Raw genomic sequence first — 15,675 nt, 5'->3', positions numbered from 1 at the left:
TCCATCGTTTAGCAAAACAAGTGGGTGCCTGTTGCACTTGCACATATCGTAACTCCTAAACTTAATACAATAACAAAAAATAACATTGTAAGCAAAAAACATGTTTCAATTTTTACATGCCTCCAGAGGCAAGTATTGTAATCCTATGCACTGAACAAAGTAACTAAAGCAAAAAGACCATGCATCAAGTAACAATAAGTCACCACCAAGTTAGAATGACCCAATTTCAAATCGGGCAATTATTTTCTGCTGGGGCTGGAATGGCAAATTCCAGCTCCAAACCACAAATCTCATTTGACCCTGGGCAGGCATATGAATACATCAGGAAAGACAGCAACCTTGTTAATCTATGTTTCAAGCACCATTAAGAACATTCAATTTTGATAACTAAGGGGAAGAAGGCCCATTCAATTTCATTACGCGATATCATCAAAGTGTTAAATTCATTGGCTCAACCCAATCAATTGTGCTCAAGCTACTAAAATGATGTTACGTGGAAAACGTTTAGAAATAGAGAAGAGGAAAGTTTGCTCAACATACTCCTGCATTATCTAATGTTTTCATGTTCAGCATAAATTGGCATGCATTCATCGCTTCTCAATGGAACAAGGTTCAAGAATCTGAAATAATCAATAGAAATTCAAGTTACAACAGGGCTTCTTGAGATGCACCTATCCTAAACCAAAATATAAACATAATGGGATCCACCAACCATAATCATGTAAAAACCAAACACTAACCTTGTAGGGAAAACCATGTAAAGATTGCTCCCTAACACCTGCCATGCAAACAGATGCATAACTTTTTCACCAATGTTAGCGAGAGAAGCCAACTGTTTCTATCGTTTTCTTCATCATAAGAGGATCAACAATGTTCATGAGCAATTCACACGCTACCAGTACAGTAACCTCGTGACCAGAAGAGTAATAGGCTCTAATTGTCTGATATAAGACAGACAAGGATGCATGCTTCACCAGTTCAGAGTTCTACGAAAGAAGGCAGAAATCAAAGAGAGAGAAAAACTTGCATTTAAACTACAACACAATGGAATAAACCAGGAAACACATAGAGAGAGAGAGAGAGAGAGAGAGAGAGAGAGAGAGAGATCCTACGACCCTTCTGACTGAAATTCACTACTCCCCAGTTGAAGATTTGAATTACTCTCTTGCACATATCCAATCTCCACAAACTAGCCAACAATAACACCTACCACAACAACAGAAGAATCATCTATTCACAAAACTTCTGCTAGTCCTGTTAACTGGCTCTCCCAAAGAGAAGAGAAAAACAACGTTGTAAATGAGCAATCAACACACAACCAAACCTCATGAGTAGAACAGGATAGGTTCTATTATCTTAAGAACAAAACTATATCGCCTCTTAGCTACTGCACAGTTCAAGATTCCTAAAGGTCAAGATATGCATAGCACAATGTAATCGAAAATATCAAGGTTGGGAGCAAAGACACTCACAATTCAAAAATCATTTAAGTATCAGATTAGCCAGTTCAAACCAATGAAAGGTATCACTTGACTTAGAGGTGTTACAATCCGTTCATAATTTTATTTTATTTTATTTTTTTAAATATGAAAAGACCAAAATACCCTTAAAGATAATAGCATTAAAATAAAATAATAAATATAATAGCATTAGAATAAAATAATAAAGAAAGAAGGAAAATGAGAAGGATCGAGAAAAAGGAAAGAAGGAAAGAGTAAAAAAAAATAAAAATAAAAAAAGGGGAGAGAAAAGGGGGGGAGGGGGGAGGGGAACTCGCTTCCCATGGGGAACGAGTCTGATCACCAAAACACTACCAGGGAAGAGTGAAAGAACTGGGAGAGAATGTGCAAATAGTTCCCCATTAGTCGACCCAAAAATAAAGATAAGAAAGGACAAATGGAAGGAAGGGATTAGATATTAATTAGAAGCAGAGAGAAGGGAGTTGAAGATATTCGTATCCTTCTCACTTGGGATGTCAACCTGCACCTGCAGTATGGATTCATATTCTCAACTCTCTTTATCCTTTCCGTTTAGCTAATTATCATTAATATTTCTTTCGGTTAATCTGCCGTGGATTAGCTATTGTTTGCAAAACTGGTATTATATATATGCAAATGCCTAAACCCTAGAATGGTATAAAAGCCGAAAGGGATGTTTTGTTTATTAGCCCTGTTTCTGAAGACTTGTATTATGCAGAAAGCTATATTGTTGTATTACTACGCTTGGCAAAGTATTTCGACTAGTCCACTTCGGGAAGCTGGTTGTTTTCCAAACGATTGTATACTGAATACATAATTACTTATAAAGAGAAAATATATGCAGGTGGTTTTATCTAAATGTGTATCAAAGTACATGCATATCTTCCTCACGCAATTTTTACAATCCAATCGGATTGGTTTTGAAGAAAACAAGCTATTTTAGTTGCTACAAGTAGTCCAGCTAATTATTATCAAACCATTGGCTCTATGTTTTGATATAGAATTTGAAAGGGGTCTGCATATAGAAATTGATTGTGATTGTATTTAAATTATATTGGTTGGTAAGGTTAGGGCTGATATAGATATCAATAGTTTGACAAATCTGATTCGGTGTGATTACTATTTTGATTAAGTGCTTCATGTTTATACATCACTTTCTTTGTTTGAATGTTAAAATGGGTGTCTTAATAAGTATACATATCTATATGCATTACTACACTAAGACCAAAACCAATTTGACGATTCACGTTCTGAAGCTATGTGCCTATACTATCTCATAAGGGTTACTATGTTTACATGTATGTAGTAATGACTTGCAGTGGTGATAGAAGTTTATTGAAACGGTGAACTATGAATGGCTTGATCCCTTTTTAGAATATTTAGGCAATCTAACGATAAGGTTAGATGCAGCCATAAAGTAAACGAAGATTTCTATACAATCTGAATCTTGAGTTACGCTTTGTACATATCCCAGAGGCGGGGTATGTTAGATATGCAGATACTTGGTGATGTCACGTGTTGATTCTGGACGTAATATCGGGGCCTGACAAGATGCATGTTAGCTCAAAGCATTACTACTTAATTCTGTAATTTTTGCATATTCAAGATAAATTGGTATGCATTATAAGCTTCTAATTGGAACAGTATCTGAAAGAAAAGATAGAAATCGAAGTAACAAAACCAACAAACTAGTAACACACAAGATTTGTACTAGTTCGGCATAACTCAACAATTGTTACTACTTCGACATCACTCTAGATCTTGTTCCTTGACGTATACGACAATAAACTAAACTTATCAAATAGAGAATAACTAGAAACACACAAGATTTGTACTAGTTCGGAATATTTTTTGCCAACATCCAATTGTGATTTCTCTTGGTCGAGAAATCACGGCTTCTTTGACAGTATTTTTTAAAACCCTTGAGCTAATCCCTCTTTTCTCTCTACGCTGTCTCTGTTTTCTGCTTTGCTTTTCAGCTCCTTGCTCTCTGCTTTTACAATTCCTAATCTAATGGTACAGGAAAACTTATTCTTTCCTAATCCTTGTAGGACAAGAACATGTGCAACCTTTAGCTTTCCTAATACAATCCTAAACAAAATAAGACTAACAAATGACGAGCCAAATCCTAACAACAATAACCCCAGATTGATCAACCCAAAATAAAATTTCAGCACACAATAAGGGATGTTTCAATCTGCATATTCGAAAGCTTAAAGCATAGAAACACCAAGCCAAACATGTGCAGTGAAATTTTACTCCATACAGATCAGATCAGAACATCCCTTCGCGATGGAATTCACTAAACCTAATTTGAGTATTTCAATTACTATCCATCCCTTGCTGCTCCTTCTTAAGCCACAACAGATGCACACAGATTCATTGTTTAATCGAATCCATTCCTTTTCTAATTCACGCACAACCAATAACCTCATGAGCAGGATTAGGCTAACTGAATTATAGCAGAACACCATCGTTAGAAATTGAATGAAGTCATTACTCAACAAAAAGCAATTGCAAAGAGAGCAACACAGATAGTGTTCACAAAACTAAAAATTATTCATTGATACTAAACTGAGTTTTGACGATTAAAAGTACGATAGCACACGGTGGCAGACTGGCCACTCAGCACAATTACACCACCATCATAACCAACATATCAGAACAAAACAAAATGAAACTAACAAACTTTCTAGAAATCACCGCCACGGAGACGAAGAACAAGATGGAGGGTAGACTCTTTCTGAATGTTGTAATCCGCAAGGGTACGACCATCCTCTAGCTGTTTCCCAGCGAAGATCAACCTCTGCTGGTCAGGTGGGATCCCCTCCTTGTCCTGAATCTTAGCTTTGACATTGTCAATAGTGTCAGAGCTCTCAACCTCGAGAGTGATCGTCTTCCCTGTCAGTGTCTTCACAAATATCTGCATACCACCGCGAAGCCTGAGCACAAGGTGAAGGGTCGACTCCTTCTGGATGTTGTAATCCGCCAGGGTCCTGCCATCCTCCAACTGCTTCCCGGCAAAAATAAGCCTCTGCTGATCTGGAGGAATGCCCTCCTTGTCTTGAATCTTCGCCTTCACGTTATCTATGGTATCTGAACTCTCCACCTCCAGAGTGATAGTCTTTCCAGTCAGGGTCTTCACAAAAATCTGCATACCACCCCTCAGTCGAAGAACCAAGTGCAAAGTTGACTCCTTTTGGATGTTGTAATCCGCAAGAGTCCTGCCATCCTCCAATTGCTTACCAGCAAAAATTAATCTCTGCTGGTCTGGGGGGATTCCCTCCTTATCTTGGATCTTTGCCTTGACGTTATCGATCGTATCAGAACTTTCGACCTCCAAAGTAATTGTCTTCCCGGTCAGGGTTTTGACAAAGATCTGCATACCGCCTCTCAATCGAAGAACCAAGTGCAAAGTCGACTCCTTCTGGATGTTGTAGTCGGCTAGGGTGCGACCGTCCTCCAATTGCTTGCCGGCGAAGATAAGCCTCTGCTGGTCCGGAGGAATCCCCTCCTTATCTTGGATCTTGGCCTTGACGTTGTCGATCGTATCGGAGCTCTCGACCTCCAAAGTTATCGTCTTCCCGGTTAGGGTTTTGACGAAGATCTGCATACCTCCACGGAGACGGAGGACCAGATGAAGAGTCGATTCCTTCTGGATATTGTAATCGGCAAGGGTCCGGCCATCCTCGAGCTGCTTCCCGGCGAAGATAAGCCGCTGCTGATCGGGAGGGATGCCCTCCTTGTCCTGGATCTTAGCCTTCACGTTATCGATCGTGTCGGAGCTCTCGACCTCGAGAGTGATGGTCTTGCCGGTTAGGGTTTTCACGAAGATCTGCATGATTTCAGAAGACGGGAGATGAAATTCGAAAGCGGTTTGAAATTAGGGATTTGGAAATTTGAGAGAGATTTGGGATCGATGAGAAATTGTTGAATCAATTGACTTGTGAGGAAGAGAGTAGGGGGAGAGGGGTTTATATAGGGAAAGAGAAGCCGAGGATTGTGCGGCCAACAAGAGTCGGTGAAACGAAATGTCTGGAAGCTTCTAGCTGGCCCACTTTTCTGGTGAGGAGAAATGTCTAGGATTTTCTGAAAATTTCAATTCCGGGGTGTTCTAACTCGGAGATTTTAACAGTTTGGTACTCCGGCGAAATTACAACCGATAAAATTTAAAGAAACTAATAAAAAATATTTAAAATTTTAAGTTTTAACGATAAAATAAAGGATAAAGTGAATAGTACTATGATTGACTTTTTAGTGTTAAAATATGATTTTTCTTTAAAGTTAGCAGTACTGGAAGCTTTTCGTTAAAGTTCCCTAAAATATAACAGTTACTATTCTTGGATTTATCAAATTATGTTATAGTGTGATATTTTAATGATTAAAAATTAAACGATTAAGTCACTAAGGTCTTGTTTCGCAATCCGTATAAAGAATTAGACATGATAAGTAACACAAACCTGGATGTTTGGTGCAACTATGTACTAAATAGTAACCTGTATTACTTAAATTGGGCCCACATGTTTTATACAGTGTATGGCCGCTTATTTATCCTTCCATTTGTAAGTTAAAGATCTTAAATTCAATTCTCGCTAAAGACGAATTTGAACTACATAATTACTAGTTCATTTTGAGGTTTAGCCTATTTCCCACCCTCTTAGTGAAAATATCGTTTTTCAAAAAAATTAAAGGTATCCAATCATGTTATTAATGTCAAGTTTTCTTATCGGAGAATTAATAGAAGTGTACAGAGAATTATTTCAATAATATTGCTATTGGCACTCAAAAATTACCATCTTAGACCTTCACATTAGGGCAAAAAGAAAAAAAGTGATATTAATATATTGAACTCATGAATGTGATGTCCACATACTGAACTCACACTAGTGTAATACGTATCAAACTCAAGTTTCTTGATTCCTAAATACAGGTATCACTCGCTTAAACTTTTGTGGATGGCCTTACTCTTCTTATACAATTTTTTTTTCATAGATTTGAAACACAAAATGACGCTTTGGAGCCTAGGCAACAACTTTTATAATCTTTACCAACACATAAAAATAAAAGGCTTATTTACGACAACACTTCTAAAACTCAATAGTGATCTCATTTAATCTCATAAAAATCAATTTTTTCACTTAGCCTTTTTCACCTAGCCAACTAAAAACTCAACTATATGTCTGCCCCTTCCAATTTTGTTAAATAATCCGCCATGAAGTGAGAAAGAGAGAAAAAAAATGAAAGGAATTAATTAGAAATTTATGAGAGAGAGAGAGAGAGAGAGAAAGAGAGAGAGAGAGAGAGAGCACTATTTATAGTCAAGCTCACTAACAGCCAAAAGGATCTTCTCTGATCATTTTGGTGAGGATCTTGGTGATTCGTAAATCGTGTCCGTTCATCATATATCATGTGATCAGTTTTTATCAGGTACTGTTTGTATTTAATTTTAAATAAAAATATTTAAAATGATTTCAGAATGCACGATCAAAGGAAGCGTTGAGGGGGAGAGAAATGTGCAGTTGCACAGGGCCCCAAATTTTAAGGGGCCCCACATTTTTGTCACCTAACATAATGTAATAATGTTTTATATTTAAAAATTATTTTTGTTAGCACTTTAAAATCTCATTGTGCACTGCTTAGAAGAGTAATTTTTTTTCTATTCTAAATATAAAAAATTTGGAGTTCAATGAGATATTTTGGGTATCAATAGTAACATCCTAAAAAAGGGATATTTTTCAATTTTATTATATAATAATGTTATATATTCAAGTGAAATTTTAAACTTAGAGTTTTGAAGTTTTTTTTTTTTTCATGTTTGGTTGTTGAAGATTGAAATTCTTTTGATCATTTAGTGAATGTTATATTTGTAGCTCTTTTTACTTATAACTAATGATATTTGTAAACTTAAAATAAGTGAGTGCTAAAGTTTGTTTTGATTTAAGTGATTGTTTTCTAACATCAATATTGTTACACCCCACCCCTACTTATATGTATTATAAAGGCAGTTTCAACTAGATTTAACAAAGAAAACATTTGAAGTTGCAACTTATAGTAGAAAGAAACATACATCATCAATCTTGTCATAACAACTTAACAAATAAAAGAAAAAGTACCTATTCAAGTTGTGTCCTTCGATCCTTAATGGAATTGAAATTTTTTGTTATTTCTTCTGAATCAATCTTTTTGGCAAACTCTTTTACAATGTACATAACCATTGAATTTGCTAAAAATTCACTCTCCTTCTTGCTGCGACATCTTGTTTTAATAAGATTCATTGATGAAAAAACTCGTTAAGTAGTTGCTGTAGAAACGGGAAAAGTCAATACAAGTTGAATTAACCTAACAAATTGAACAACAATAATGCAAGTTTATATAATAAATTATATTTCTAAGAAATCTATCAGACTATCAGAAAAAATATATTAAACTTGAAATTGAATTTTTAAAGTACGAATTCTTAAAATGAAAGCAATAAACAAATAAAATCATCATGACATAAGAATAAAGTGGTTAAAAACTTACATATTGATAAGAAAAATCAACAAGTTTTCTCACTTGTATTGCATGCTTGGTTTCTGTGAACTGCAGTGCAGAGACGAGAGGTCGAGACGGGACAAAGGCTTTTCTGAAAGTCAGAAAGTGAAAGAGGGTCATTGTGTTGTAATCCAAAAGTCGAAATAAAATAATAAACTAGTCTACTCCTAGGAAACCTAAATTAATAAAATATTAAATTTACTTTTTAAAACCGGATGAGATGACTACTCTACTCCTAAACTAATCACTATACTTGTCACATCCCGACCCGGGGCAAATCACTTTCCGGACCCACTCCACCACCGTAGCACGATATTGTCCGTTTTGGGCTTACCATTCCCTCATGGTTTTGTTTTTGGGAACTCACGAGCAACTTCCCAGTGGGTCACCCATCATGGGATTGCTCTAGCCCCCTTCTCGCTTAACTTCGAAGTTTCTATGGAACCCGAAGCCAGTGAGCTCCCAAAAGGCCTCGTGCTAGGTAGGGATGGGAATATACATATAAGGATCACTCCCCTGGGCGATGTAGGATGTCACAATCCACCCCCCTTAGGGGCCCGACGTCCTCGTCGGCACACACGCGACCAGGGTTAGGCTCTGATACCATATTGTCACATCCTGGCCTGGGGCGAATCACTTCCCGGGCTCGCTCCACCACTGTAGCACGATATTGTCCGCTTTGGGCTTACCATTCCCTCACGGTTTTGTTTTTGGGAACTCACGAGCAACTTCCCAGTGGGTCACCCATCATGGGATTGCTCTAGCCCTCTTCTCGCTTAACTTCGGAGTTCCTACGGAACCCGAAGCTAGTGAGCTCCCAAAAGGCCTCGTGCTAGGTAGGGATGAGAATATACATATAAGAATCACTCCCCTGGGCGATATGGGATGTCACAATACTACTCCCTAGAAACTAATCAAATAAAAAGACTTAATGGGACGTGACTGCCAGTGTGTGTGTACGATTTGAAATATAATAATAATAATAAATTTTGATATTGATTAAAGTAAATAGTTTATTTAATATTTATTAACTCTTAACTTTTCTAAAAGTAGTTCTACTGTTCAGAACTTTTACTTATTAGGTGGGCTATAACAATTAAAATTAATAAAATAATCTAAATTATTAGTATTTTTAACCTTAAACAACTAAAACTCTCCCTAAGCTAGAGCCCACCCTAGCCCTGTTACTAGCTTCGCCATTGGTTTTGATTTAAGTGATTGTTTTCTGACATAATTATTGTTACACCCCACCCCTACTTATATGTATAATTCCGGGATTTTCCCTAAAATTTAATGGAATTATCAATTAAATCCTTAGCTTTTCACCCAATCAGGATCTAAAAGTGTTGTATTTTCTCTACCCTCAAACTGCCACGTGGTAGCACCCCAACACTCCTCACGTTTCTCTTTCTGTCCCCCACCTGTGACCTCTCTCTCTCTCTCTCTCTCTCTCTCTCTCTCTCTCTCTCTCTCACTTTCAACTCTTTTTCTCTGCACTCCCTTCTCTTTCTCGAAACCCTCTCATCTCTCTTTCCCTTTCTTTAACCCATGAGAACCCACGTAACCCACACCCACACCATCGTTCCAGTGTCAACAACATCATCATCATCATTTCATCATCCCTTTCTCTCTCTATCTCATCGCTGCTAGGACGGTGAAACACAGAAACTCTCCGGCGAGATTTACTTGTTTTTCCAGTTAGGTAAGCCTTGGGTTTCCCTCTATCTATTTTAGATTGATGCTTGGATGTGAGTATTGAGTGTTATCTCATTGTTGTCAAGGTTTTAAAACGAGATCGGCTCAGGGAAAAGCAAAACCCATCTCCGGCGAACTCGTGGGTGTCGAGGAGTTTTTCGACCAACACTGACCGTTTCACGGCGAACCAAAGGTATAAACTTACTCCTCTCACCTTGTGCTTCCTTTTGGTGCTTAGATCAGAGCCAAAGGTTCACATTTGCAATCGGTCAGAGCTGGGAAAGCTCCGACGTTCACCTCCATCAAGCCCAGGCCTTTCAGGCCGTGTTGAATAAACCAAGGCCTCATGGCCGTGACACGCAAGCCCAAACCCTTGGCTTTCAAGCCTCAGGGCCAAGAGGAACTCGGGCCTCAAGCCCGTTAAGCCCAAGCCCCTTTCCTTTTTATTTTGGTTTTATTTTAATTCCTTTTAGTTTTAAAAAGCCTTTGGGTCGTATCTGTTGGGGGCTTAATGCCCAAACCCTAAACCCAATTCCTTCAACCCATTTCCCTAACCCAAAACCCAAGGCCCAAACCTTAGGGCCCAATCAGTCCAAACCCTTACCCTAAACCAGGTTGACCCAATTTGACCGAACCGGTTGACCCAACTCGTGATCCATTGACTTGGACCCATTATAACCGTTGACCGATCAACGGTCAGCGTTGACTTTAACTTTGACAGTTGACTCTTCGGGTTTTCGTCCATGACCCCTCATAGGATAATTTTGATGTCCTGAACCCATTTCCATCGTCCGTTTTCCCAAATTAAGTCGTTTGAGTAGAGTTGACTAAATGTACCCTTTATGTGCATAGGTGAAATTAATAGCGGCGATTCTGTTATTCCTGTTTGGTACGGCTTGGCACCAACGTGTATGGTGAGTGAACCCCTTCTAAAAATGTATGTTTTAATGGTAAAAATGCATACATAGAAAAGTAAGATTTAGCAATTATGTTCTGTGAAACGTTTTGAGTTAACATGCTTATTGAGGCTATTTTGAATTATTACTATTTTTCCTATAACCCATGTTCTTATAAAATATCTGATGGATGACAATATGATATTTAGAACATGTTTAGAACACCTATTTATAGTATAGATGATGGATGACTTTATACCATGAAGTTGTTTTTCAAATGTATATATATTCAATGGTTTTGTACTTACCTAGTGGTCCTTATTCCGCTACGGGATGAAAGATAGAGTCTGGTCTGTCCCGGGCGACGATTATGGTGTTGGCATAGGGCCTAAAGTGTTTTTCCTCTAGCTATTAGCACAGGGACAGAGAGATGGCACGGGGGTTGGGGATAATTTTCCTCTGGCTGTTTGCACAGTGACAGGGAGTTGACGTGGGGCTTGGGGATTATCAGACATTGACTAGTGATTATTACATATACAAGCTATGATTTGAGACATTGCACGGCATGCTAGGTTTTGGAAAACCTATGTTTATCATAATATATATGTGTTTTCATAAAACTTGGGGGTTAGTACGTTGATAATTGTTTTAGTATATATATCAACTTGGTCTACTCATGTTTGTTTTATGCCCCCTTCAGAACCTAGGAACAAAGATTACGATCTAAGCTACGAGGAATTCCCCTACCATTGACATCTTACTATATTCTCTCTGCATTCAGCATATATTGTAATAAACACTCTTCTATCTTAAATTTCCGCTTGTACTCTGTATTAGACGTATGCTTTAAACATGTCATGCATTATGTTAATATTAAATTGTTAGCAATTGAACTTTAGTATTGTGTTTTTCGTTCTTATTGCATGATAAATTCCAATTTTTATGCATGTTCTTAGCTTTTGCATAAATTAAATGGCTTTCGTCACCTTTTGGGTGTCGGCCAGCACGTGACCATCCCGATGTCCTTAGGACATCGGGATCGGGGTGTGTTAGATTGTTATCAGAGCATGGTATTCAGAGCATACTGAGGATTTCATTCCACCATTTGGTAATCATAATTCTCATTGTATCCTTAATCTCCAATTGTTCTACATCTTGCTTGTCTCTTATCAGAATTAAGGATCCCTTTGGTGGGAATGTACCTCATCGAGCTCGTTCTGGTATAGGAGGAGGAATCCAACAATTGACCAACGCTCTACAGAATGCCCTTACCGGTGGCAGTAGATCAAATCACACCTATATTGAGATTGTTCATAATCATGGTATTTCGGATCTTCGAGTAGTTGGAGCCTGTCCTGAAGCTAAGGAATGGTTGGAACAGGTGGAAGACACCCTGGAGAGTATGAGATGCCCAGAAGGTGGATAGGCGGAGACCGCAACTTATTTTCTTAAGGAGGATGCTAAGACTTAGTGGAAGTCAAAGAAGGGTTCTCGTCCACTAGCTACTACGATGACTTGGGCTGCGTTTCGAAGAATTTTCTGAGCCCCATTTATCAGTTAAGGATGAGACAACAATTTCTGGAGTTTCACCAGGGTGACCTGAGTATCACTGAGGTTGATAATACTTTTCGACGCCTATCGAGACATCATGCAGGGACATATGGGATCCAGAGTGAAATGATGATTCAGTTACTGATCTGCTTGAATCCAAACTACTGTGAAGCAGTGGCAGCCCAGAGGCACAGAAGTTATGAAGAGATGATCGAGAATTGCTTGAGAATCGAGCAGTTTAGGTGTGAGACTAATAATCAGGAGCAGTCACAGTTTTAGGAACCACCCTAGAATCAGTACCGACCTCGGAACGAGAACTAGAGGGGTCGTGGTTTTCGATCTAGAAGCCTGAGGGAATCTGCTAGCTTTTCTAACCCCGTTAGCTGTAGACACTCTGATTCCTTCAAACGTCAAGGTCAGAGTTCAAGTTCTTCTAGCCAGGGCTCAAGTAATGAATCAGGGAGACGATCATTCAGTCACTTCAAATCACCAGTCATGTGTCACAGGTGTGGAAGCATAGGGCATATTGCTAGATATTGCCCTTCGGCGCTACCAACCGAGAGTTATGTTTCTATGCCGAGTTATGGTGGAGGGGGTAACCTGAGGTCTAGTTATGTCGGCAATTATACTCAAAGCTATGGCAGGAGTGGAAGCCAGAATACTCAGTTTTCCACGCAAAGACAACCGCAGCGGTTTAATGCAGCTTCGGGTAGCCGCACTTAAGGCAATCGAGCAGGTCGTAACAACCAGGGTTTTAAGGCTCGAGGTGGCTGTAACGATGATGCAGGACATCAGCTCTATGGAAGTATCAACACCATGACTCAACAGGAGGCTGAACAGGATCCCCAAGTTATTACTGGTATGTTACTTATTTGTGGAAATTGAGCAAGAGTTCTAATTGATCCGGGTGCTATTTTTTCATTTATGTCTTCATCATTTACACCAAATTTAAATTCGCAACCTACACCACTTGGCTATGATATGCTTGTACAAATGCCGCATGGAGATCTGTTTTGTGCACAGTGGGAATATAAAAGTTGCCCGGTAACAGTAGAAGGATAGATTATAGAGGCTAATTTGGTTCCTTTCAATTTGGCGGAGTTCGATGTTATTTTGGGGATGTATTGGCTATCTAGGCACCGTGCTTATGTCATATGTTGGGAGAAATTTGTGACGTTCAATTGGCATGGACGACCGTCGATTACATTTTAAGGTGAGCAACGAATCCTTCCTAATAGTATTATTTCTGCTATCCATGCGACTAAGTTCTTGAATAAAGGATGTATGGGATTCCTAGCTCACGTAGTGACGAGGGATAAACCTTCATTAAGTCCTGAAGATGTGCCAGTGGTGAAGAAATTCACCGATGTAGTTCTGGAAGATTTACCATGATTACCACCTGTGAGGGAAATTGAATTTACCATCGATTTACTTCCAAGTACAGACCTTATTTCCTTACCACCATATCAAATAGCACCAATGGAATTGAGGGAATTGAAGATTCAACTTCAAGAGATAATGGATAAAGGTTACATCCAGCCTAGCATGTCTCCCTAGGGCGTTCCCGTTTTGTTTCTTAAAAAGAATGATGGGTCGATGAGACTTTGCATCAAGTATCGACAGCTAAACCAAGTGACGATGAAGAACCGTTATCCTCTGCCCCAGATCGATGACCTATTTGACCAGTTGAAGGGTGCTTATATATTTTCTAAAATCGATCTTCGCTCAGGTTATCACCAGCTACTAATAAAGGAGGAAGATGTACCGAAAACTTCCTTCCGCACTAGGTATGAACACTTTGAATTTCGTGTTATGTCTTTTAGATTAATGAATGCACCTGTAACGTTCATGGATTTGATGAACAGTGTCTTTAGACCGTATCTGGATGGGTTTGCGATTGTGTTCATCGATGACATCCTGACCTATTCTAAGAGTGTTGCCAAACATAGGAAACATTTGAGGTTGGTGCTGGAAAGGTTGAGAAGTCAGCAGCTATATGCTAAGCTCAGTAAGTGTCAGTTATGGCTAAACCAGATCAGCTTTCTCGGACATGTAGTATCTGCTGAGGGCTCAGAAGGTTTCGGCAGTATCTACATGAGAGCAATCGAGGAATGTTACAGAGGTAAAGAGTTTTCTAGGTCTGGCTAGCTATTACCAATGATTTATTCAGGGTTTCTCAGCAATTGCCCTACCTTTGACTAAGTTGACTCAGAAGGAGGTCAAGTTTCAGTGGGATGAAGACTGCGAGTGAAGTTTTTAGAAGCTGAAGCAGTGTCTTACTCAAGCTCCCGTCCTTGCCCTTCCGGACGATGACAGTGAGTTTGAGATCTACACAGATGCATCTCTGTTAGGTTTGGTTAATGTACTAATGCAGCATGACAAAGTCATTGCCTATACTTCTAGGCAGCTCAAGACCCATAAGAGAAACTATCCCACTCATGATTTGGAACTTGGTGCAGTGGTGTTCGCTCTGAAGATCTGGAGACATTACCTGTACGGCAATAAGTGTCGTGTTTTCATTGATCATAACAACCTCAAATATATCTTTACACAGAGAGACTTAAACTTGAGGTAGAGAAGATGGATGGAGCTTATCAGTGATTATAACTGCACGATCGAATATCATCCTGGACATGCCAATGTAGTGGTAGATGCATTGAGTTGGAAATATCACGGACAACTTGTTTCCCTAATAGCTATCCATGTTCCGCTACTATTTTCTCTTCAAGAAACCGGCGTTACTGTGAAACTGGGTGATCAGGGAGCTTGGTTGGCACACTTCCAGGTTAGATCTGTTTTGGTGGATATGGTCAAAGAAGCCCAGGAACTCGATTAGGAGTGTGCTGACATAAAGAGACTGGTTTTGGAAGGAAAAAGGGAAGATTTTAATATCCGAAAGGATGAAGCCTTGATGTTGGAAAACAGGTTGTACGTGCCTTAAGATAACAAAGTGGTTAAGAAGGAAATCTTGGATGAAACGCACATTTCAGTATATGCCATGCATCCGGGAAGCACCAAACTGTATCACACCATCCGTCCATTCTATTACTGGGTTGGAATGAAACGGGATGTGGCGGATTATGTGAGTAGATGTATTATCTGCCAACAGGTGAAGGCTGAAAGACAACGACTTGGGGGACTAATGCAATATCTTCCAATACCAACATGGAAATAGGAAGACATCACCATGGATTTTGTGTATGGTTTGCCGAGGACACAGTCGAGATTTGACGGCATTTGGGTAATTGTAGATCGACTCACAAAGACCGCTCATTTCTTGCCTATTTGACAGACCTATTCACTAGAAAAGTTGTCAAAGTTGTTTATCAATAATATTGTCAGACTTCATGGTGTACCCGTCTCCATCGTTTCAGACAGAGATCCCAGGTTTACTTCCAGATTTTGGAAAGCTTTTAATACTGCCATGGGTACTCGGTTGCTGTTTAGCACTACCTACCATCTGCAGACCGATGGTCAGTTCGAGCGGACAATTCAGACATTGGAGGACATGTTGAGAGTGT

The 15,675-nt window shown here is 39.1% G+C and overlaps 1 protein-coding gene across 1 annotated transcript; it reads right to left on the bottom strand.

Moving 5' to 3' along the window:
• Positions 1–4,016: 4,016 nt before the first annotated feature.
• Positions 4,017–5,497, bottom strand: LOC103934654 (polyubiquitin 4). The gene has a single exon (XM_018644328.2). It carries the CDS (start codon positions 5,317–5,319, stop codon positions 4,171–4,173), a length of 1,149 nt encoding a protein of 382 aa, XP_018499844.1. The 5' UTR covers positions 5,320–5,497; the 3' UTR covers positions 4,017–4,170.
• Between the last annotated feature and the right edge of the window lie 10,178 nt (positions 5,498–15,675).

The sequence above is a fragment of a genome, unplaced genomic scaffold (genome assembly GCF_019419815.1).
Source record: "Pyrus x bretschneideri cultivar Hongxiangsu unplaced genomic scaffold, Pyrus_bretschneideri_v1 Contig45, whole genome shotgun sequence".
NCBI classification, from domain to species: Eukaryota; Viridiplantae; Streptophyta; class Magnoliopsida; order Rosales; family Rosaceae; genus Pyrus; species Pyrus x bretschneideri.
The sequence above is the reverse complement of the archived record's forward strand: the minus strand, read 5'-3'. Positions and strand labels throughout refer to the sequence as shown.